Below are 25,810 nucleotides of genomic sequence, written 5' to 3'. Positions count from 1 at the left end.
CAGCAGAATAATGGTATGGCCCTGTGAGGAAGGTAAATCAATGATAAAAGTCTATGAATAATACATGCTCTTAAAGTGGAAGTGGGAGAAAAACAAAGACCACTGGTTTTGGTGCTGGTTAAGCTTCTGAGCTGTTTGCCAATGTTCCAGTTTCTATGATTAGTTTACACTTCCACTGGATGGTTCTCCCCTCCAAGAGATGATGCCATGCTTTGAAGGTTGTCTTTATAGCCAGAAGTTCTTTTTCCCAGATAGTGAAATTCTGCTCTGAAGGGGCACATGGGAGAAGCTCTTCTTGCCTGGAGTAAGACTGCCCCATTTGTAAGCCAATGGGAGTCCTGGTAGAACTGAGTGCTCAGGCATCTGGCTTCCCATGGCTGGGAGTGATTCTACAGCTTCTCCATCTAACTCAGAATTGGTGTCACAGGCTAAATCTTCCTCTCTCCCAAACTGGGGCATGGTCTCACAGCAACTCCATATAAAACCTTCAGAGAAAGAGATGAATCTCACAGATGCCTTTAGTGATTACATAGCTCATTTGCTGACCTCTTTCTCCAAAACTTTTGTTTCTTCTCTAGCCCCAAAACTGTTGTTGTTCTCTCTCTCTCTCTCTCCCTGCGACACACACCTATATTATTATTATTATTATTATTATTATTATTATTATTATTATTATTATTATTATTATATGTTTGCAGGTGTGTGCGTGTATGTGTGTATATACAACCTCCTCTAAACTCTGATGGCTTTTCATCCAAATATTCCAGAGAGACCTCTGTATAAAGAAACAAACTCCTAAGCAATCGCTTCCCTAAAGGAACATCCTCTGGTCACCCTGGACCATTATGTTTACATTCTTTTGTCAATTCCCAGACTAATCAGCATTGTTTTAAGAGCAAACACTAATATTAGTCCTTCCAGAGTAATGAGACAGAAATCTCATTACTTCACCACAGGTGAAGACCTTTTTATTTTCCCAGCATTTTAACAGTCTACAAATTAATTTTAACTCAGTGTTTTAAATTTGTAATTTTGCATTGCTGCTGTTTTTATCTGGTTGAGGTTTTATATTGTATTTTATATTATGGTTTTATACTGTTGTTTTATACTTTGAAAGTTTTTAATTTTTGTGAACCGCCCAGAGAGCTCCAGCTATTGGGCGGTATAGAAATGTTAATAATAATAATAATAATAATAATAATAATAATAATAATAATAATAATAACAACAGCAGCAACAGCAGCAACATATGGCATTTAGTATTAGGGCTGTGCACCACCTTGGATCCGAACCCCGAATCTGAAGCGGATCAGGGTGATTCAGACCCTTCCAAACCAGATCCAAGGTGGTTCAGGTGAAGGCCGAGGCGGCCCGAACCCAATTGGCTCTGAAGCTTTAGGCCGCCTCGGGGCTTCGGAGCTGCCCCACCAGTCTCGTTACCTGCTGCCACTGTCACCACTGCCATCTTGGTTCTGGCAGCTTCTGGTGAGACCGACTTCCGAGCTTATGCAGCCGGATGCAAGGACGGCGGCGGATGGCAGAGGCACCAGATAAGTGGGGAAATGAAAACTTTTCTGGGTGCCTGCTGCGCAGGGCCCGAATTTCAGCTTCGGCACCAAGGTGAGTTGAGCAACCCCCAAAGCACCCCCAAGCCAAACCGGGGCTGCTTCGGGGGCTCCGAACCGGCCTCCAAGGCAGATGGGGGCATGGCTGCACAGCCCTGTTCAACAGGTTTTTTATACAATTATTGATATGTTTATCCCTATTCAGAAGTGTGCTTTACACTGAAATATATTTACATTTTTAAAAAGCATTTTGAAAGTCTTATATGTTTTGAAAAGACAATATACAACTAATTGTATTCATTTCACATAAACAGATTTCTAGGAGTCTTAGCAAGCAGTTCTGGAATTTGGGACAGACACCTGTAATTACAACATTTTTTGGAAGAAGACAATATTCTGAACGAGCATTTCAGGACGGGTATTTTTCAGCATAATTCTGTGCTTTTGAAGTGATTATCTAATGCAACTGTGCATGACTGTTGATTAGATGAATTGTGAATATACAGCTGCAACTAGGGAAGGGCGAACTCACCAGCATCTGCCCCCTCGCCACCTGGCCCTGCTCATTGGGCTGCATAAGCTTTGTCTGAAGCTCGATCCAGTGAGCACTTGAGCTCAGGGCTGCACTCAAACTGCGGGCACCAGACTGTGTCCAAGGGGGTGGATGCAGGGGAGTCTATTGGACTCCCAGTCGGGCTCTTGTGACATCGCTACCTGCAACAAAATGTTGCAGTGTATTATCTCCTGCTGATAGGAATGCTCCTGTTCAGGTTTCCAGCCCACCAATCATCACTAGGCTACTCATTTTCACGAGCCATATTTACGCCATGTTGGCCTATCTGTTGCCCCCAGGGATTTTTATTTTTTAAAAAAAATCTTTTTTGTATTTCTGCAAACCATGAATGTACTGAGGAACATATTTCTTAATGGATCCAATGGACCTCATTTCTGTTGACACTCATCGCCTGAGTTTTGGTCAGTGATAGATCTATTTATTAAAAAAAATGCTTTACATTTTACTCACTAAAATAAAGTTGCAATAAGAAAACAGAAAGGGGAGGCATGCAAAGCAACAACAAACCAAGGTTCAGATTTAAGAAGCCAATATAAGGATCTGTTCTATTAAGATTTAGTCCCTAAAGAAGGCAGATAATTTTATGAAATGCATCAGGCACAAATAAAATTTAGGCACTCTGAGAACTTTTCTCTCATTTAAAAAAAATGCAATACACCAATTTGCTATCTCTTATTCTTACATGCCATAATAACAGGGATCTTCTATTACACTACAGCCATACTACTCTGAAAGCATCTGACCCTGTCTGATCTCAGAAGTTAAATAGAGGTAGGACTGTTTAGTACTCGAATGGGAGACTGATAAGAGTAGGAATCATAACTTAGTAATAGAGCACATACGAAATAACAGCAACAGCCAAACACCATTAGTCAGGGCTAACTACCCTGTTAGTGTGAAATAATGGTTACAAAAAATATTACAAAGAATAGGAATCAAAACTCAGTAATAGAGCACATAGGAAATTCTATGTTCAGTCCCTGGTATCCCTAGCAAAGGCTTCTGCTAGAGACCTTAGAGAGTCTGCTAGACATAGTAGATCATGGGTCTCCGCTGCAGCGCCTGTGGAGACTTCCAATGGTGCCATCAAAGCTCTGCACTCCTGCCCACTTCAAAATAATAATTGAAAAGCATTAGGGCACCATATTCTCTTTCCTCTTTCCTGTTATGCTGCTCTCATTCATTCAGGGCCAGGACCAGGATAGCACCTCTTAGTAGTAGTAGTAGTAGTAGTAGTAGTAGAAAAGATCCATGCTTTGTAAACATTTCTTTCTCTCCTCTTCCTTTTCTTTCCCCCTTCCTCAGACAGCCACATCTACAGGGGTAAGGACATGTAAGAGGAGCCATGGGTCTGATATTATTAGTAGGACTGCTGCTGCTCAGTCATTCACAATATTGGACTTAGGGGCACCCCTCCCACAACAGGGAGAGTGGGGGCATGAGGGTGGATGTTTGCATGTCTATTCAGAATTAACTCCTCCATTTCACTTTATGAACACGTGAACAAGGTGTGGGGGGAGCCTATTGATTCAAAGCTTCACCGTTGTGATGGAGCACAGCTGAGAGAAGGTGGGTGCATGTTAATTCAAAGTTATATAGCTTCTAAGGTGCACAGAGGCATCCTTTCACTGCTACAGAGTTGAGCAGAGGGGGAGGGGGAATAATTCCAGAGCCCCATTGTTAGTTGCTATTTGCTGCATACTATAGACGTATAAATGATCCCGTGAAGTTTTGGGGTAGGATATTACACATTCAGTTTTGCCCACGTTTTGCAGTGGTTGTCACTTTGCAACTGGGATGCAGCAAGTTTTGGTGGGGTGGGGATCAGCAGTGGCCATCTGGTTAATAACTCATATGTCGATGCACAGAGACAGCAAAGAAGATGTCATGTTGCTTACCTATAACTGTAGTTCTTCAAGTGATCCTCCTTGGTGAAGTACTCCCAAGCTGTCAGTTGAATTATCATAGAATCATAGAATCATAGAATAGCAGAGTTGGAAGGGGCCTACAAGGCCATCGAGTCCAACCCCCTGCTCAATGCTGGAATCCACCCTAAAGCATCCCTTGCCTCTTGCATTTTCAATGCAAGAGGCAAGTTTTAGTATTCAGTCATGCTGATGAGATGCTCTTTCCTGCATCCCCTTACTGGGAAGGCTATTTAATAAGCAAAAAGATCAGTTCCATTGTTGTCAGGCTAGCAAAAGAACCTGTGGGTTGCAGAGCTAGCAAGTTAAAGCCTCTTGGCAAGCTATCACCCCCACCATGCCATTGATTGGATTGACTGAAAACAGACTTCATTCATTATATAGTTAGAGTGGAATAATCAGTATATTTAGTAAGTAGATATAAATATTTTCTAAATAAGATGGATGCTGAAGTTAAAATAAATATTAAAAAAGGAATGTTGAACTAAAACTGCTGTTTGATAGGAGTATTTTCACTATTCTTCAACAGCATCTCCTTTTGTCAAATCAAACTCAGGATTGAACTGGGGGGTAGGACTTTAAGCAAGTAAATTTTCTTGTAATGGTGACCAATAAATGTATTAAAACATTTGTTATTTTAACAAAAGATAAAATGTAATTCATTTCCTCTTCTATTTTCAGGATGTGGATATTTGAAATACCCAGCCTAACAAATGACAACATTGCACGTGTCTATGGAAGAGCAGTTACTTTTCAGGATTGTTTTGTTTTTGATACTCCTTTTGTTTTTGCTCAGCCCATATATATTTTAGGTTATGAAAAACACACTGCCATCACTGTTCCAGCTGGTAGTGATGCCATTATTGCATGGGCTGCATGTTATCCAACAACAGCAGTTTTAGTGACCGATGTCGGTACTTTCCACACGAACGATGGATTCTTAACTACAGAAGAAATCAAATTTCCACCAAGAATTATGGATCTTGCCTTGATTCACAGTGTAAAAGCAGTGGCTATAATTTTTCCAGATATTTTCATTTTAATAATGGATATACTTTATAAGGTAACCGAAGAACAAATTTTCAGAGTTGGACAGAGCTATGATGCCCTAAACAAAAATGTAATTGGAATACGAGCAAAAACTTGGTGTGCAGCCGAATACCCTTTGCTTGTGAGTATTTCTAAAGACATGTTTTATTTGTTTGGAAAAGGAAGCCTACTTCACATAATATATCTATGAAAATGTATTGCCACAGTATGTTACTATGGTATTGTAAAGGATTAGATTTATCTTTTGCATCAGTTCCAGATGGGGCTGTGATCTTTCTTAATGAGTGCCTGATTCCCGATGAGATCACATTCCCCAATAAGGGAGCAGGTTTTTGGTTTGGGGAAAACTCCTGGATGCCCAGATGGTAGTGGCTTAGACTTCAGGTGATTTAGGAGCTGTGCCTGCTGCTGGGGAGGAAAGCATGTAGCTACTGACATTCATGGTTTGATAATTTCTAGATTAGGTTACTGAGTTGTCCTTGAAAACAGTGGAAATTCCAACAAGCTCAGAATTTGGTTGTTCATCTGTTGTCATGTGTAACCTATTACAAACATATGAGATCTATTTTAGAACATCTTCATAGGCTGCCATTTGTTTCATTCCAAATTGAAGATGTGTTCTTATATTGTGGGGGGGGGTGTTCAGGGAGCACCTTCTCTCGTATGAATGCTCCCTGAGCATTAACATCCTACAAGCCACTTAAAAGTTTTGGTCAAACAAAGAAAATGTAAGCAATTACTTCATAGATAGTATATTGTTGTATATGTATGTTATTCATTGTTAGAAAATGCTGTCACAGATGTGATCAAAGGACATTCAATAAGGTCTATAAAAGCCTCAATTAATGGCAAGCTGTATTTCCAGTTGTTTATCTTTGCAAGGTGATGTCAGGGAATAGTTTTGGCACTGCAGTGGGCCATGTGGTTTATAGCTTAGATTTAATTAGTCTGTAAGGGTTTGGGCCTATTCGGCCTGTGGAATGTCAGAATCTGTGTGTGAGCTTATCTCAGAGTTCTTCTTTGTAGTCTCTGTGCATCATACCATGGGCTCTGCGCCTGCGCGTAGCAGCGTCGAGAAACTTCTAGAGCTGAGGCGTTATGGGCAGGAACCCCTCCCCCATGGCGCTATGCGCATGCTCAGATGGGTTCTCACCCATACCCCTCAGTTCTCTTTGACCGCCATCATGGCAACATCCTTCGGAGAACTTCTCTTCTTCATCCTTTTAGGTGTTTCTTTCTTCCAATTTTTTTTTTTAAATAGTAGTTAGTGTTAGATATATATACATATTCCTTCATTTTTGGGTCATGCTCTATCGCCTAAAAAATACGGACAAATCATATGGTCTTAAGGGGCCCGTTTTGGAAATGTACCGTGTGTGGGAGTAAGCTTCCACCCTCAGACGGCCACTCCCTTTGCCTCTCGTGCTTAGGAGAGATCGACATGGTTGAGAAGTGCCGTTTTTGCCAGGCTTTCTCTAAGCAAACCCAGAGGCATCACTCCGACAGACGCAAAGCGATTATGTGGACCAAGACCCTCCAGGCAGTCGACACTTCAGCTGAACCGCAACTTCCAAGTGGCATTTCTCCTCAGTCTCCGCTTCTCCAAGAAGCAGGATCCAGTGGACAATCGGCATCTCTGACACGAGCTATGACACTGACCATAGCCAAGAAATTGTCAAAAAAAAGCTAAGTCCAGTAGACTTGCTACTTCTTTGGAGGACCAGAAAAAGAAAAAGAGAAAACAAAAACAGGTAGCCAAGACCCCATTGTCTAATATGGTACCTTCACAGTCTCAAGTAAGAAGCGAGAAACGGGCTCTGGTGCTACTGAAACAGTTAAAATTCTTTAATAATTCTTGTTTGTATATAAAATGCTCAATGTTTGGGATTTGATCATCATTCCTCAGGAGCTACAATAGATGGGATTTTACAGTTAAAAAAGAATTTTAATTAAAAATGCAAACAGACATGGAGAACAACACCCTTATCTTATCCAAACTTTTGTTCACAGGTTTGTTGCTTTTATAATCAAGATTTGTTTTTTATATATAAAATCTGCAACATTAGTTTTCAAAGACCTGCAGTTAATGATTTTGTTTGAGTATTAAACTCTGACTGTGAAAATTGTCATGTAAAATGTACAGGTTATAAATTATAAGACCTCCTGAAAAATATTTTGTTTATATCTAAATACACAGTGCTCTCTACTAGGGGTGTGCACGGACCCCCCGCTCCGCTTCACTTGCAGATCCGCGATTTTCGGAGCGGGCCGCTTCGCCCCGCCCCCGCTCCGCCCACTTCCGCTCCGCTCGGAGCTCTGGATCCGGATCGGAGCTCCGTTTTTTCCCCCCATAGGCTTGCATTGAAAGCTAAAAAGTTATACAACTTTTTTTCTGTTCAAGTTAGAAACCTCACGTTTGGCACCATGACACCTCATGGGGGTATACACACGCACGCCAAGTTTCAAAGCAATCCCATCATCCCCTGATTTTTGGGGAATTTTTGAAAATCGGACACCCCATTCACACCCCTTTCCATAGCTCCATCAATTTGCACGTTAGAAACCTCAAACTCGCCACCATGATAGCTTATCCATGTGTCCCCATGGACGCCAAGTTTCAAGGCAATCCCATCATCCCCTGATTTTTGGGGAATTTTTGAAAATCGGGCACCCCATTCACACCCCTTTCCATAGCTCTGTCAATTTGCACGTTAGAAACCTCAAACTCGCCACCATGAAAGCTTATCCAGGGATACATACGCACACCGAGACTCAAGCAAATCCCATCATCCCCTGATTTTTGGGGAATTTATGAAAATCCAACACCCCTTTCCATAGCTCCGTCAATTTTGCACGTTAAAAAAAAACCTCAAACTCACCACCATGAGAGCTTATCCAGGGATACATACGCACGCCGAGACTCAAGGCAGTCCCATCATCCCCTGTTTTTTGGCGGGGCTTAAACCTGCAAAATTTGGAACTTCCAAAACTCCAAGTGAGCGCAGGAAGGACTTCTCCCCTGAGTCAAAGCCACACACACACAACATCCCTGCGAGGTGGGCAGGGGAGGAGCAGGGAAGGCAGGCAGGCATGCAGCTGGCATTTCTGGGGGCATAAGGAAGTGAGCCAAGGATAAGCCAGTAATGCATATAAAATGGAATAAATACACAAATAAACAAAGGAGGGGTGGAATTAAAAGCAGCAGTGTTGCTCAATAAACAGCAAGAAGAACTTTTTTAAAAAGGCTATATCTGTCTTTTACCAGCAATAGGGGGACGTGCCCGGGGGAGGGGGAAGCAGCTGCCAGTTCAGCTCAAGAAAGCCATTGCTTCACCAACAGCTCTGAGCTTGAGAAGTAAACGCTCACTTCAACTCATAACAGGCATCGCTCCACCACTAAGAAGTAAACGCTCACTTCGACTCATGATAGGCATTGCTCCACCGTTTTACTCTCTTTGGAAGGCTCTAATGGCCTTCCAGTGCAGGAGAGAGTGGGGGCACGTCCACGATGAGATGCCCTAGGGGAGCTCATCCCCTTGCACCACATCTTTTCAGTTGTTCCCCAAAGTTAGGGTGGGTAGCAGTGCTGTGTTTCTATCTCTTATTCTTGGCTTAGTATATGATTTCAGGTTGTGTTTGTGCATTTGGTGGGGCTACTGTGTTAAAAAACACTGGGAAAAGTCCGTTCAGATGAAGAAAGAGAAGTTTCCCAGAATCCCAAGTTACCCATTTTGCCTATGCCCTCCTCCAACTTTGGGATCATGTGATCATGACTGGGAGCTGACTCTGCCCCTCAGCCCTTTGAAAAAGGTATTTTTCCCGCCGATTTTTCCCAAAATTCTAGCGCGCGACCCGCACCACGCAGAGAGGTGAGAATAGTCTCAAAATGACCCCCATCCACGACTCTCTGTGCACAAGAATTTTCAGAACGATAGCTTAAAAATCAACCCAGTTATCCCCGATTGTTTTCCGCAATGCAATCCTATGGGCGAAAACCTCCGTTTGACCCGCGCTGTCCCTGTTTGTAATGTTTGTTTACCCGATTTTTTAAAAAATATAGCATGCGAACCACATGACACAGAGAGGTGAGAGTAGTCTCAAAATGAGCCCCATCCACGACTCTCTGTGCACAAGAATTTCCAGAACGATAGCTTAAAAATCAACCCAGTTATCCCCGATTGTTTTCCGCAATGCAATCCTATGGGCGAAATGTTTCAAGATGGCGATCGGAGCGCTCCGCCTGAACTAGGAGCTCCGAAAAATGGCCGCTTCTCTTCGCCTTGCTTCTAGGGGTCCGCGGTCCGCTTCTACTCCGCCTCTGGGTAAGGCGGAGCAGGCCAATCCGCTACTGCTTCTCCGCTCCTAATCGGAGCGGAGCACATGCCTACTCTCTACTAACCTATACTGAAAATTGCATAACGAACAGCATATCTGACATATTATTTGGATAATTAAAGCTGACTTGACACTGGAGACAGGCTGCTGGAAGAACCGGTTCTTGTATGTTGAAGATTTCTTTGGGCTTTCTCTGAGCATTCTACTAACAAACTGCGTTTAGTTGAAGGATTCTGGCTCGTAATGGCGAGTCTGGGTCAAGTGTTATCTGTTAGAGTTCATTATATAGAATTCATTGACTCTGATGAAGCATTTTATGAAAACAATTCTGTTCAGACTTAGCTCAGGATGGAATGTCAGATCGACAGGGCATTATATGAGGCAATCTTTTTATTTTATTTATTATTTATTTATTTATTACATTTTTATACCGCCCAATAGCCGAAGCTCTCTGGGCAGTTCACAAAAATTAAAATTTTACTTGAATCAGTGTAAGTATTCAGTTCTAAGGAATCATTTAGCCCTTTTGGTGCAAGAGTTTTTAAAGTTAAAATCCAAAAGAGTTCTCTTTTACTGAGTGTTAGTCATTGCCTCTGACTTTTTCAATTGCCCAGAAAATGATGGATTCAGGTGGATGTTTTTTTTATCCTGAAAATGTATAACTAATGGGGCTCCAGCCTTTTGATGGATCAAATTGTAGAGATGTTCTCCTATTCTTGTTTTTAGTGCTCTTGTTGTTTTTCCTATGTATACTGTATGTCTTTAGTGTTCTCAGAGCAGAACAGGTGAGAGTTACTTCATTCCCCCTGACTTGGCCTTGAGAAGCTGGCAGAGCTCTTTGTGAGACCCTGACAGATTTGGGAGGAAGGGCTTGCAGAAAGATCAGCCAGATTGAAGCATCATCCTGAGGTGCTGAGCAGAGACACCCTGTTTGGACAGGGGCCTTGCTGAAAGGCCAAATGTCCTTGTCTGTCAAGGGGTCTGGAGGAGGCGTCACACCTTCCTTTTTAAGCTGGTGCAAAGGTGAGAAGCCTTTGCTAGGAACCCTTCACTGTTTGGATCCATCATCATCTGGGCCTCTTGAGGAACTCTTCTAACTGGAACTTTGCATTGCCAAGGACTTGCCATGAAAATTACTGTGAGGCTTTTCATAGACTTGAACTCTCATTTGCTATGGATTGTGAGTCTTTGTCATCAGCTCAGTGAACCAGCAGACTGGTTCTTCTTCGTGGTCTCTGTGCATCACACCCATGGGCTCTGCGCCTGCGCGAGCTCGGCTTCGGGAACTTTCAAAGCTTATGATAATTTTAGGCGGGAACCATCCCCCGCGCTGTACTGCGCATGTCCGTTAGGTTCCCGCCTACTCTTTCAGTTTCTTTTTGACCGCCATTGTGGCTGCTCGTTCTTCGGGACTCTCGTCAAAAGAAGCATTTGTTCTTCCTAAATAATAATAATAATAATAATAATAATATATAGTTAAATTTAGTAGCGTTTGTTTGTTTTTTCTTGTAAATATCTTACTTTATATAGTTAGATAGCGCAGAACTGCGCGATTCCCGCGCCGTCTCCGGCGCGTATGGCCCTTAAGGCCCCGTTTAGAAAATGTGTTAGATGCGGAGCCAAGCTCCCCCCCACCGATGGTCACTCCCTTTGTTTAATTTGCCTGGGAGAACAACACATTCCAGAATCCTGCCACCACTGCATGGCCTTTACTAGGCAAACTCGAAAGCATCGCGCCGATCATCTTCGTGCAGTTCTTTGGAAAAAAACTTTGCTTGCAGTGGATGAACCTTCCTCCTCTCCAGCCATGCAGGCCATGCAGACTGCGCCAAGCCGTGCCCCAACCCAGCATAGACAGGGCCCCACAGAATGCTCTGATGCCGCCACACCAAGCCCTTCTCTATCCGTAACAACAGCAAAGAAGATATCGAAGAAGGCGCGCACACCAAAGCATACAGAATCTCATAAAAAGAAAAAGAGACGCTCTACACAAGAGCCACTTCCAGCTGAATCTTTGAGAATGAGTGCTATGCCGCCGCCCCCACCACCACCGATACCGGCATCACCAGCCCCATCGTGTACCGAGCAACCACCACCAAGTGAAGCCTCAGTACCGCTATCGACATCGAGACACGCATTATCGATGTCGGAGGGTGAAATACGGGATCCGACCCCACCAGCACGCCTGGAATCGGGGCATCCCCCACCCTTTGAGGGCACAGACCATAGATCCCCTCGATCTCGTCTGCAGACCCTTTCTCCGAGACATACTCGGTCTCATGGTACCAGAGGGACAGATCACGCTCCCCTCGATCGTGCCGCTCAGGCTCAGACAGGGAGTCTAACTGGTCAGCCCCCCCCCAGACCTTATTATGGCTGGGGCGACTGGAATTATTTTAGACCACCGGACTACTACCATTACTACGACTACCATGGTTATCCCCCTCGGTACCAACAAGAGGAACACCTTATTCCATCAAGTCCTCGATACCGTCACAAGGATCGTTTCATTCTGCCACCACCAGTCTCTCGGTCACTACCAAATCCGACCATATCTACTTCTCAAACAGCCGCAGTAACTAGCGCAACTCCAGCCGCGGAACGCCTTACACCACATTTACAGCTTCCCCCTATTCAAGCACTGGAGGCAGCTGACCGAGAATCCTCCTGCTCACCAGACGAGGATTACCAATCTGACACAGCCTCCGTCTCATCAGTAACCCCTTCCACACCATCCCCAGAGGGAGTGGTTGCTTCGGGAGAATCCACATCCCCGCCGGAGGACAAGGGTCACTTCACTGAGAATGTCCAACGGATGGCTCAATCCCTAGGCTTAGAGACTCACCAGACTATAGAGCATGTTAAAGACCCAGTCTTCGATGCAGTTCACGCAGAGATGCCTTCTTCCGTGGCTATACCATTCTTACCCACACTCCTTCAAACAGCCAAGCTCTCATGGAAAAATCCATCTTCTATGCCACCAACAGCTAGAAGATTAGAAAATATGTACAAAGTTCAGGAACCAGGCGCAGAGTTCCTCTTCTCTCATCCCCCACCTAACTCGGTGATCGTTGAAGCCTCACAAGGGAGATCGCAAAGAGTCCACTCTTCCCCTGTGGATAAAGAGGGACGCAGATTGGATTTACTTGGCAGACGTTTATATTCCTCTACTGCCCTAGGACTTGGAGTCGCAAATTATCAAGCTGTTATGGCAAGATATCAGCTGTTCCTGTGGGAAAAGATGGGGTCCTTATCCGACCACCTCCCAGAGGAGCAAAGAGAACTTGCCCAAGTATTTCAGGCTGAAGCACAAAAAATGGCTCGACAACAAATAAATACTGCCCGCCACCAAACAGACTGCAATTCTAAGGCAATGGTGGGTGCGATTGCCTTGCGTCGCCATGCCTGGCTACGCTCTGCCGGACTGACGCAGGAAGCCCGTAAAAGGATTGAAGACTTGCCGTTTGACAGCGAAGGGCTGTTTAACAGTAAAACAGACAACACCATGGATGCCATACAAAAGGCAAAGAACACGGCACGCAAAATGGGGATAACACAACCACAAACCAACTTCAGGCAACGCAAGTGGTACAGAAGCCCCCCTTCTCAACAATTTTGCCGCCCCACAGAACGCGCCGATAGGCAGCAACCCAACTGGCAACAACGTCGTTCTACTAAGACCTTCCCTAGGTACCAAACCCCAAGGAAAAGAGGGGACTCCAACAAAAAACAGCGTCTTTGACTCTCATTTGGTCCCCCTCACCTTAGACATCGGGGAACAAAGCCCATGCCCCCTCCTATCCCCATACTACCAGGCTTGGGAATCTATCACTACCGACAATTGGGTTCTTTCCATTGTCCGACAGGGGTACCGTATCGAATTCGAAGACCTCCCCCCTTTTTCGGGACTAAAAACCACATCTGCATCACCAACACTGTGCGAGGAAGTAAGAACACTGCTCCAAAAGGGCGCTATTCATCCCATCACTTCCCTGCAAACCCACACGGGTTTCTACTCAAGATATTTCACAGTCCTGAAAAAAGATGGAGGTCTTCGACCTATACTGGACCTAAGGGGTGTAAACCTTTATGTAGCACCACGAAAATTCAGAATGACAACACTAGCAGCAATCCTACCTTTAATGCAACAAGGAAACTGGTTTGCAGCAATAGATCTCCACGATGCCTATTTTCACATCGCGATTCATCCTTCAAGCCAAAAGTTCCTTCGCTTCGTGATCGGAAGCCAATGTTTCGAGTTCTGCCTTCTCCCCTTCGGGTTGGCATCAGCCCCGAGGGTGTTCACAAAAGTAATGGCAGTCGTCTGTGCCAACCTGCGGCTCCAGGGAATCCAAGTACACCCTTATCTAGACGATTGGCTATTAGTAGCCAACTCCAAACAACAACTCTGCTCGGACATTTCACTAACCCTCCACCTTTTACAACAATTGGGACTCCGTGTGAACACCGAGAAATCAATTCTATACCCTACCAGGACAATTCAATTCATAGGCACAAAACTAGACTCTACCACAGCCAAAGCTTTCTTGCCATTAAACCGAATCAAAATAATCACGGCACTTGTAACTCAGGTCGCATCACACCCCAAAGTACGAGCCCTAACCATCCAGAGGCTCCTCGGTTTGATGGCATCCACCACGGCAGTGGTCAAACTGGCCCGCCTCAAAATGAGACCATTGCAGAACTGGTTTATCCGCCACTTCAACCTCGAGGCAGACTCCAAACATACTTGGCTACACCTTCCTCCACAGATAATCAGATCGCTCCTTTGGTGGAAGCACGACAACAACCTATCGAAGGGGATGCCATTCAGCCCCCCCAACCCTTCGTTAACACTCACCACGGACGCGTCCTTGAAGGGCTGAGGAGCCCACTGCCAACGTCCCCACCACAAGACTTTGGTAACACAAGGCCTATGGACAACCCAACAACGTCAACTCCACATCAATTTTCTCGAGCTCTTGGCGGTGGCCAAGGCGCTTTCATCCTTCGAGACAATCATAGTGAACCAATGAGTCCAGATATTATCCGACAACATGACCACAATATACTATCTAAACAAACAGGGAGGGACACGATCCCTCAAACTCCTCAATCTCACCATCAAGACTGTCGACTGGTGCACCTCCAGAAACATTGACATCGTGGCGATACATATCGCAGGCACGGACAACATTTTAGCCGATGATCTCAGTCGCTCATATTCCCCCTCCCACGAATGGGAAATGAAGGACTCGGTAACACAGCACCTGTTCCAGTCGTGGGGAACCCCAGAGATAGATGTGTTTGCCACACAAACCAATACGAAATACCAGCAATTTTGCAGTCGAGCAGGGAAAGGAACCAGGTTTCTCGGCGACGCATTCCTATTCACGTGGACAGAACCGATGCTTTACCTCTTCCCCCCGTTTCCCCTGCTAACGAAAGTCGTGGCGAAACTAATGACGGACAGAGCTTACGGGATCATCATAACCCCCTGGTGGCCGAGGCAACCATGGTTTACCACTCTTCACCGTCTAGCGCAAGGGGAATACCACCGCCTCCCTCTGACACCAGACCTATTGACACAAGAACACGGAACAATCCACCACCCGGACCTGCACACACTGAGACTGACCGCGTGGAAGCTAACCAGGGCACGCAGCTCTCGGTATCGTCGCCAGTTAGAGCAATAATTGAAGCATCTCGTAAGCCAGCCACTCTAAAATCCTATGCGGCTAAATGGAAGCGGTTCCAATCCTTTGCATACGAAAAGCAATTTGACCCACAGAAGCCGTCGATACCGCAAATTCTCGAATTCCTCCTATCACTACATCTCAAGGGTCTTAAGCCTGCATCAATAAGAATTTATCTGGCTGCTATTTCAGCAACAATTGCTAAAGACAATGCATACCTTGAGACTAATACCAGTTCCTTTTTTTCTCATATCCTAGTTAAAAGTTTTTTCAAGGGGCTAAAAAATATTGCGCCTCCTGTTCGCAACTTGTTACCCCAGTGGAGTTTGTCTCTCGTACTTCAAGCATTAACGAAGGCACCGTTTGAGCCCTTAGCCACAGTTGATCTAAGGCTCCTCACGTTCAAAGTTGTGTTCCTCGTTGCAATTACTTCTGCTCGCAGAGCAGGTGAACTTTGTGCCCTCCAAGTGGATCACCCATATCTTACATTCCACAGGGATAAAGTCGTCCTACACACTGACCCTGCCTTCCTTCCAAAGGTGATTTCGGATTTCCACGTTAATCAGCCTATCATACTTCCAGCCTTCTTTCCAGCACCCACCTCTCCGATCGAAAGATCTCTCCATTCACTGGATGTCCGTAGGGCATTGGCCTTTTATAAGGCCAGGACAGAATCCCTCAGGCAAACCAAGCGCCTTTTCATTTGCTACGGAGGCCCCAACAGAGGTCGGCCTGTATCATCGCAGAGACTAGCATCCTGGGTGGTCAAAACCATTCGACTGGCATATGAATCATCTCATGTAAACCCACCAGGAAGGATAACGGCCCACTCAACTAGAGCAGTGGCCACATCAGTTGCTTTTTCCAAAGGGGCATCTCTTCCTGATCTCTGCAAAGCAGCGACTTGGTCGACACCATCGACCTTCATCCGTCATTACAGACTGGATGTCACAGCCAGACGGGATTGCACCTTCGGCCGCCTCTTCCTCTCTGAAGTCCTTCAATAGAACACCGACCCTCCACCTGGTGAGTAAGCTTGTTATTCGCCCATGGGTGTGATGCACAGAGACCACGAAGAAGAAAGGCAGGTTGCTTACCTGTAACTGGAGTTCTTCGAGTGGTCATCAGTGCATTCACACAACCCACCCTCCTTCCCCACTCAGTGTTCTATTTTTACATAGTAATTACTTATTAGGCCACAATGTGGTCAAGCAAGGTTTTAAACTGAAAGAGTAGGCGGGAACCTAACGGACATGCGCAGTACGCGCGGGGGATGGTTCCCGCCTAAAATTATCATAAGCTTTGAAAGTTCCCGAAGCCGAGCTCGTGCAGGCGCAGAGCCCATGGGTGTGAATGCACAGATGCCACTCGAAGAACTCCAGTTACAGGTAAGCAGCCTGCCTATTTCATCTACAACTTTTGGACTTTCCTCTGCCTTGACACATGAGTTGCCCATGCGAAAGCAATGACATGGAACTCTTTTCATCTGTGGGTTTACCTTTCCCTTGATCTTGTTTAGCCATTGAACATGTTGCCTGGAGTTATCAATGTATGATCCAAACTTGGACTAGCTCTATTTGGATGGATTTTAGGCCTTTAAAGAATTTGCCCCTTGGGGGGGCGGAGCCTAGCAGTCCAATGGAGCGGTAAAGTTTCTTCTCAGATCCTGATTTCTGAAGCCTAGAAGCGCATTTATCTCCAACTGATCGGCAAAACAATGTGAGTAAACTTTACAAAGGATTTATGAGCACTCTGTGCAATCGGAAATGTGAAAAGCACTTCTCGGAGCGTTTTGAAAGCGAGTGATTTGGTTACTTTCGTTTTCTTAGCTCCTTAAGAGAAGGCTCACAGAAATAATAATAAATAACTTTGATGAAATACAGAGTCTTTTAAGTGAAAGTGAATCAATTCTTATCTGAAGGAGGCACAGAGAGGATGCTAATTAAGTCGCTCTATAGAAAATTTACGGAGCTAGGAGGAGGAGGGTTGGAGACATATGAGCAACGAAGAGAAAGTCTGTAAAGGTGGAAGATAAATGCCGGGAAAAAATAAAAATAAAGCAAAACCAATTTGGACCATAACTAAAGTACATCCCTCTGATAAATCAGCCGCCAGATTAGTAAAAGATCAAAGTACACAAGAAAGTATACAAGACAATCTGGCATTAAATCCAAACGCTGCTGAAAGCGAGAAAATGGCGGAGGAAGCTGGAAGTAAGCATTCAAGTAAAAAGAATGGCACAGCTCCAAAATCAGCACAAGATGATAACTACTCTAAACTCATGGAAATGATTCAAAGCAATAACGCAGCTTTGTTTCAGGAAATGAGAAAAAATAAAGAAGAGGTGATTAAAAATGTACAAGAGGTCAAAGCATCAATGTTAAAGGTTGAAAAGGATTTAGAGCAAACCAAAGTAGAAGTTGAACAATTATCAAATCAAGTGGATGTAAATCAACAGCAGCTAAATCAACACAGCATAAAATTTGATCAACATGAATTGAGGCTGATTCGTCTGGAAGTTCAATCTAGATGTTCAAATTTACGTATAAAAAATTTCCCTGAGATGCAAGGTGAGAATTTGAGAATAAGCATTTTGGGATGGTTTAAGGAGCTGGCTGCAGATATGGATCTAACACAGCAAGATGTTGAGAGAATTCATCGAGTGGCTGGTAACAGAGCTAGGGCTATGCCCAGAGATATCTTGGTCAGATTTGCAAATTATTATAAAAAGGAGCAATTTATGAAAAAATTAAGATTAATAACTACGCGGAAGTTTCAAGAAACGCCAGTTCAAATCTACAATGATCTGTGTTCACAAACCATTGAATGGAGGAGGAGTGTTAGACCAATCATAGCAAAGCTTAAGAGGGAGGGGATTGCTTATTCATGGGGATATCCGGTGTTCCTGAGATTTATGCGTGAAGGAAGACAACATAGAATAACATCTCTGGAACAGGGAATGTCATTGCTGAGAAATCTAGGGATGGATGAAGAGTCAACAACCCAGCCAGAAGGAGAAGATGAAGAATGTCCTGGCCCTAGTGAAAGATTCAATTAAAAGGGGGAAGGAGATAAAAAGAATAATTAATGAGTTAGAAGCTTGCCGCATCGGGACTGTGGGTTCTATCTCTCCCCCCCTTTAAAGGTTAAATAGCCATGACCGGGGTGTTTCACCAATGGAGAAGTAAAGGGGGGAGCAGAAGAGGGGGGGAGAAGGGAGGGGAGGGAGGGGAACTACGGGGAAGAAGGGGAGGGGAAATAAAAATTGTGATTGTTAGTTGGTGTAAGTTTAATTTTGTAGTGTTAATGATAATGTGGGTGTGCACAAGGGATCTACAAAAAATAAAACAAAAACATGGATAAGAAAATACGAATCTCAACACTCAATGTCAAAGGGTTGGGGGCAGTTGTTAAGAGGAAAAGGATTGAACAATTGTTAAATAAAGATGGGGTCGATTTTATCTTTCTATGAGAAGTCCATGGGGACCTCAAAAAAAAATGATGTGGCTATAATTGTTTCGAAGAAAAATGGATTTAGTGTATTAAAGAGCAAAAAAGATGGGAAAGGGAGATACGTTATGATACAGGGGCAAATGGCGGGTGAGTATTACACTTTAATTAATATTTATACCCCTAATGAGAGACAAAGAGAATTTTATAGAGAAGTATTTAGGGAAATGGAGGAAATAAAAAAAGGATATGTTATATTGGCTGGAGATTTTAATATGGTAATGGACAATAAGTTAGACAAGTCAAACCCTACCACCCGTGAAAGGAAAAATAATGTTACAATTTTAAATAAAATGATAAAGGAAAAGGATTTTATTGATGCATGGCGATTGACAAGAGCGTGGGAGCCTGGATATATCTTTTATTCACCAATCTATAAAACGTTCTCCAGGATAGACTATATTTTTGTTTCAAAAGATTTAGCAACAAAGGTTTGTAGCACACAATTAGGTGAAATTAAAGTAACTGACCATGCATTGGTAAGCTTGGATATTAAAGTGAAAAGAGACTATAGAGAAGCTAATAGATGGAAGTTAAATACCAGAATATTAAAATATGAAAAGGTGGTGGGAAAAATGCAAAACAAACTGCAAGAAATATGAGAAATTAATGAGAATGGGGAATGTTCCCCATCAGTATTGTGGGATACAATGAAGGCAGTGGCTAGGGGGGATTTGTATTAGAGAAAATTGTAAATTAAAGAGGCAACAAGAGGAACTACAGAGGAAATTAGAGGATGAAATTAAGAAGCTTGAAACAGAGTATTTGCAAAGTAGAAATAAACAAATCCTGATAGAATTAGAAAACAGGAATTTAGAAGAAGTATAGAAGGACTTGATTTATTTAAAAAGAGTATTTTGAGAATTGTAATAAGAATTCTAAGGTGTTGGCGAGGGCCACACAAATGAAAAAGTCAGGGAATTTGATAGGGATAGTTAAAGACAAATTAGGAAAGCCATGTAGTATTAAGAAAGGGAAAATAAAGATTTTTCAAGAATTTTATCAAGAATTATATAAGGAAAAGGACACACTGAAGACAAGGATGGGAAGTTATATAGATAAACATAAAGACAGGTCTGATAGGGGAAGATAAAGATTTAATGGAAAGATATATTTCTCAAAGCGAAATAGAAGAAGCTATAGATAAATTAAAAGGGGGAAAATCCCCCGGTATAGATGGATTGGGATTGGAGTACTATAAAAAGTTTTTAAAAAATAATAGTACCAAAATTAATGAAATAGTATAATGGGATAATAGAAGGAGATAGGATACCACCATTATGGGAACAATCATCAATTATATTAATTCCAAAGCCGGATAAGGACTTAACAGTCCCAGACTCCTACAGATCTATATCTTTAATAAATCAGGATGCAAAAATTTTATCAGCTGTAATGGCGAGGCAAATGAACACATTTATAGGTAATTATATTGGGAAGGATCAGTGTGGTTTTGTAGCAGGAAGACAAATGCATAATTTGGTTGGAAGAGTTTTAAACGTAACACAGGAGATAAAAAAGAGAAAGATAAAAGCAGGAATAATAGCTTTAGATATATTTAAAGCATTTGTGTGAGTTGGCTAGCACTAAAGATGATAATATAAAAGATGGGATTTGGAGAAAGATTTAAAGGGTTACTTGAACAATTATATTCACAAAAATTAGCTTCAGTAGTAGTAAATGATGGAGTTACAGAAAGAATACAACTTGCCCAAGGAACGACAAGGATGCCCGCTCTCACCGGTCCTATTTGTATTGGTCATTGAACTATTGGCGAACTTGATAAGAGATTATGAGGATATTGAGGGAGTAGGATGCACTAAAAAAATAAAAATAAATATGTTTGCAGATGATACAGTATTGACAATTAAGAATCCATTGGAGAAAATGGATAGAATAAAACATCATTTGAGGGAGTTTGAGGAAGTGATGGGATTAAAAATGAATTGGACAAAATCAGAGATGATGCTATTTAATTATAGTAAAAAGATTGGGAAAGTAAAGAGAAGAATATGAAAGTTAAAGAAATAATAAAATATTTGGGAATTAAACTTACAAAGAATTTAGAGAATTTAGAAAAGGAAAATTTAGATAGTTTGAAAAAAGAAGTTATGAGTAAACTAGAAAAATATAAACGGTTAAATTTATCTTGGTTTAGAAGAATAGCCCTAATAAAAATGAGGATTTTACCAAAGGTAATTTTTTTATTTAGAATGTTACCAATAAGAATATCAGAAAAAGAATTAAAAAGTTGGCAAAGTATATTAAATAATTTTTGTAATGGTGATAGGAAAGCGAGAATAAATTTAAAAAGTTGGTATGTAACACAAAAAAAAGGAGGGCTAGGACTCCCAATCTTAAAATTATATTATGTAGCTAATACGTTGAGAGATGTGGTCGAAAGTATGATAGGATTAGGATATTTAAGTTGGCTGGAAGACAGAAAGAGAGAAGATACGGATTGGAAACTAGAAAATATATTTTTTAGAGAATATACAAAGAAATGGGAAGAAATAGAGAACCCCCTTTTAAAAAATCATTGAGAAATATGGCGAATATGCAAAAAGGATCTACTTCCAAGTATCTCCCCAATATCACCAGTGATAATGTTGCGGAATTTTCCGGGAAACTTAAAAGATAAGTTGGGGGAAAGTTTAATAGAGAGGAAAGTAATGAAATTAAAAGATTGGCTAGGAAAGATGAGAACTCGAGAAGAATTAATGGAGAGATTAAAAGAGAGAAATTTAACATGGTTAAATTATTTTCAATTAGAACAATGGACGAAGAATTGGTTAAAGGATAATGGAGAGTGTAGAGTGACTACGAAATTTGAGGAGCTGATCTTTAAAAAAGAAATTGAGAAAGGGGAAAATAAATTAATGAAAGGGTTAACAAGTGAAATATATAGAATATTAGTTGAAAAGGGGGAGACAGAAAGTATTGGGAAGATGGTTTGGGAAACTGACTTGAAGGAACAAATAGGGCAACAGAGCTGGGAAGGAATATGGAAACAAAGAGAGTTGAGAAGTATGTCTGTGAGGATAAAAGAAAATTATTATAAGATTATATGGAGGTGATATCTAACCCTGGTGAGATTAAATAAAATAAATAAGTTGAACTCTGCAAATTGCTGGAGAGGTTGTCAAAAAAAAAAGAACGTATTTACATATGTGGTGGGAATGTGAATTTGTACAAAAATTGTGGAAAATGGTATTTAATGAGATAAAATAAATTTTAGGAATGGAGATTGAAGAGACACCTATAATGGCATTGTTATCATTATATGGAGAATTAAATTGTAGCAAAGAGGCAAAAGAATTGATAACGAATTTGTTAACTGCAGCAAGGTTAATGATATCTAGGAATTGGAAGGTTCAAGGGGATTATCATATAGAAGATTGGTATAAAGAAATATGGGATATTGCTATTAATGATAAATTAACATGTAATGTAAAAGTTAGACGAGGAATGATAAAAACAAATGATTTTGAGGAAATATGGAAACAGTTCCTAGAATTTGTCTTATTTAAGGGGAGTGGGAAAGCACCTCCAGAAGAAACAATGAGATTTTGGAAACAGGAATAAGATCCCATGGTGGGGGGTGCACGTTTATGTTAAGTATGATTATGTTAATAGAATAAGTTAGAATATATGTTATCAAATGATATATAACAATTTATGTATTATGCAGTATTGTTTTTTTTAATTGTATTGATGTATGTATTGTATTGCAGTATTATATATATATATGAATTTGCCCCCTTTATGATTCCTGAGGCATTATTTCAGGAATCATTCCCCTCCCTCATCTGGGTTTGGAACCCTTGTTTGGATTGGCCCTTTTCTTATGTTCAGAACTGTGGAAATGGCAATGGTTACGTTGATGGGGATCTCACCCACGGTAGTAGTGATTAGCTTTTGACTGTTCCGGAATTCCTTGGAGCCTATGGCTACTGACCATCTGCTATATGATTTCTGAAGTATGTAACCGTTAAGCTTTGCCATGGGATTTCGTCCAATAAAAAAGTCTCATTGTTTTGTATGTCCCGTGTCAGTTTGCCAGAATGTTTGCTTGCCTGAGGAACCTGACAGATAACAACTCGAATTACTGATCATACTTTCATAAAATATTATGTACTTCATATTAGAAAAAATGCTGCTGGTTTTGGCAATCCATATTGAAATCTTAATTTGACGAACAATTTTTGGACCCATCTCTGGATGTGAAGTTAGCAAAACTCCCATGTGTGTGAATGCATGGAAAACAATGAATAAAATGGGGTTGCACTTACATGCAATTGTTGCTCTTCTAGTGGATCACTGAATTTATACAGGACACTCTCAGTCTCTGCTAAGAAAGGAAGGTTATCATAGAATTCTTAACTTATGTAAGAGTATGCATTTGATTATGTATGCATTTGTTTGCATTAGTATTTTTGATATTGCTTGGTATGCACTGTTTAGTATTAAATGATTAAAAGTGCAATCCTGTACAATAACACTGAGTTCAGTGAGGCTTCCATTCATGACACTGGCTTTTTATTCTTGTTTTTTTAATGAATATGTTATGGTAAATATGGAGATGTATTAGTATTTTGTACAGTTTGAAAAAATGTATTTATAGAATTTTGTTTTCTTACAGGACAGGACATTAAGTGAAGTAATTATATGGACAGAAGATGAAGTCTTCTTAAGTTATCAAAATGACGACTATCATACATTGATAGATACAATGCTATTAAAGGAAGAGCTGAGATTACGAAGAACTCCTAGTCTATTAATAATTAATGCTTGCTATGACTCTCTTACTACTACAATTGCAGTGTTACTGGAGTGCACTGGATGCATGGCCGATGAGACATTATACTTGGCCGCATTTAATGAGGGCACATCTGAATGGACCTTGAGAGACTTTTCCCTTTCTTCATCTACAAATGGTGCTGTGCATATGGAAGTCATACCTTCAGCAACAACATCCATGGTGCTGTGGAATGATGACAAGATTTTTTATACGTATAAACAAAATAAAATGTATGGATTTCTTCAAGTATCTGGTACAAACAGGATGTTTTCAGCATTCGATGAAGGTTCCACTATTCATCAGATTATTATTGGTTAAGTATATCATGTTTTAGTAGAAATGTTAGATAAAATGTAAATTGGAGCAAATTATAGATGATCATATATATACATACATATATACGTACATACATACATTGAACATCTCTATTCATAAGCAAGAAAAGTAGATTTCTTGCTTATTTCTTCCACTTAGGGATTTACTGTCACTTTGCTTACACTGTTGTCATATCGCTAGTGTAAGTGAACTCTAGCGGTATACCAATAGCATAAGCTGGTGCGACGGATTTCCTGGGGAAACCCGTCATGCCAGTTTACATTACTAGCATAGATTATAGATATTTAAAAAATGAATTAACACGATATATTCCTCAATAGTTTCTTCTTAATATAATGAATTAATTCACCAATCATAACACAAAACATAGTAAATTAATCAAAAATTCATTCTTAATATTTAAACAGTCAAGTCATTTATGTTAATTATAAGATTAGTAAATAAGTTTTTTTTAAATCAGTAGCAAATTATTCTTAGTATAATTTGAAGGACGAGAACAACAAAAAACAGACATCGCAATCAGTATACATAAATAATTTATTTCCCATAGTATTCCTGCCATAAAGAGAACGGAGGAGCCCTTTCACATCTGCTCCCTATCCCCTGGCTAGAGCAGATCACTGCCTCAGTGAAGAAAAAAAGATCCATTCCAATCTAAGGACAATGTGAGCCTGTCGAAATTTACCTGTCTTGTGACTGACTGATGAAACCTTGCTTGGATGACAAGGAGGGTGGATGGGATGGAGGCCCAAAAACCCGTCAACCAAGTCCAGTGAACCATTTTGCCACTTAACTGGTGGGTGGACGAGGGGGAGAGGAGAGACCCTTACAGCCCGGGAAGAGTTGCCAACTGGCCCTGATATCAGTGCCAAAATGGCTCCTGCCTGAAAAATACCGATGATCACTGCCCTATGGCATGATGTTTCAGGACCTGCTGGCACCTGCTCCTTGGCACTTCAACTGATCTGTTCACCTTCCGCCTTTGCTGTTCTTTTATACAGGTTCCTCCAGTGGAGTTGCCTGCCACATATTCTGGACCGTAACAGTTTATCTTCTCTCTCCCCACCCCCACCTCTGAGGAGAATGGGAGAGCCCTTGCAAGTCTGACCCTTTCTGTGCAATGCTTTTATTATGCGCTCATGATTGCTCACTCCTTCATCCTCCTCCAGGGTCTCTCCTGCTCTTTGCAACCATTTCTACCAGCTTCATTCAGGTGGAACTGAGGAGTGGGGTTGGTTGGGATGAAGAATGGAAATCTGTGTCTGAATGGTAAAGCAATATTTTTTTAAAGTTTTAGCTCTAGTTGGGGGCGGGGGCACCATCTAGCCTCCACTTCAGGCATTAACATTTTGTGGGTCAGCACAGCCCTAAAATACCAGCTGAGCTAACTCTCTGGTAATGTAACCTAATACAGTAACTAGAGAACTTTGTGTTGAGAGGCAATGTGCTCAACTGCTTAGAGGGCTAGACAGGACTGAAGAAACCTAGGTTAAATCAGTCATGAAGATTATTGAGTGACCTGGACAAGTTACATCATAATCTACCTCTCAAGGTTATTGTGAGGATAAAATCGAATTATGCAGTGTAGGCCGGTGCCTCCAATTTTGGTGGGGCTGTGAATGCATTCTGGGTTTCTGTCTGAACCAGCCAGAACTCTAGAGGAGCAATCCAAAGTGCTGAAATCTATCCCCAAAATAGATCCAGCACCTTGTATAGCTCCTTTAAAGTTTGACTGAAACCCACAATGAATTCACAGCCTCACCAAAATCAGAGCCACCAGTCTCCACTGGAATTACATATGCCAAAATGAGCTCCTTGAAGGAAAGATAGGATACAAATATAATAAATAAAGAAATACTCATGCTTAGAGGTAAGAAGCAAAGAAAGATCTACAACTGTACATGTTTACACAGGAGTTTATTCCAATGGGTTCAGTGGGGCTTACTTCCTTATCAGTGTGATTAAGACTGCAGCCTCAAAAAGGTGAAATTTGATAAGTAATAGTTTTTAATCACCTA

At 41.7% G+C, this 25,810-nt stretch overlaps 1 protein-coding gene across 1 annotated transcript in view; it reads left to right on the top strand.

Annotated features, from left to right (window-relative positions):
- The window catches only part of LOC134397806 (cation channel sperm-associated auxiliary subunit epsilon-like), a 116,252-nt gene that overhangs the window by 32,381 nt on the left and 58,061 nt on the right, over nt 1-25,810 (top strand). Inside the window, exons 8-10 of the mRNA XM_063124769.1 lie at nt 1,880-1,983; nt 4,746-5,235; nt 23,298-23,769. Coding sequence (XP_062980839.1) covers nt 1,880-1,983; nt 4,746-5,235; nt 23,298-23,769 — 1,066 coding nt within the window. The remainder of the gene's footprint in view (nt 1-1,879; nt 1,984-4,745; nt 5,236-23,297; nt 23,770-25,810) is intronic.

Source organism: Elgaria multicarinata, chromosome 4 (genome assembly GCF_023053635.1).
Source record: "Elgaria multicarinata webbii isolate HBS135686 ecotype San Diego chromosome 4, rElgMul1.1.pri, whole genome shotgun sequence".
Classification (NCBI taxonomy): Eukaryota; Metazoa; Chordata; class Lepidosauria; order Squamata; family Anguidae; genus Elgaria; species Elgaria multicarinata.
Note: the sequence above shows the minus strand (reverse complement) of the source record. Positions and strands in the feature narration are given on the sequence as shown.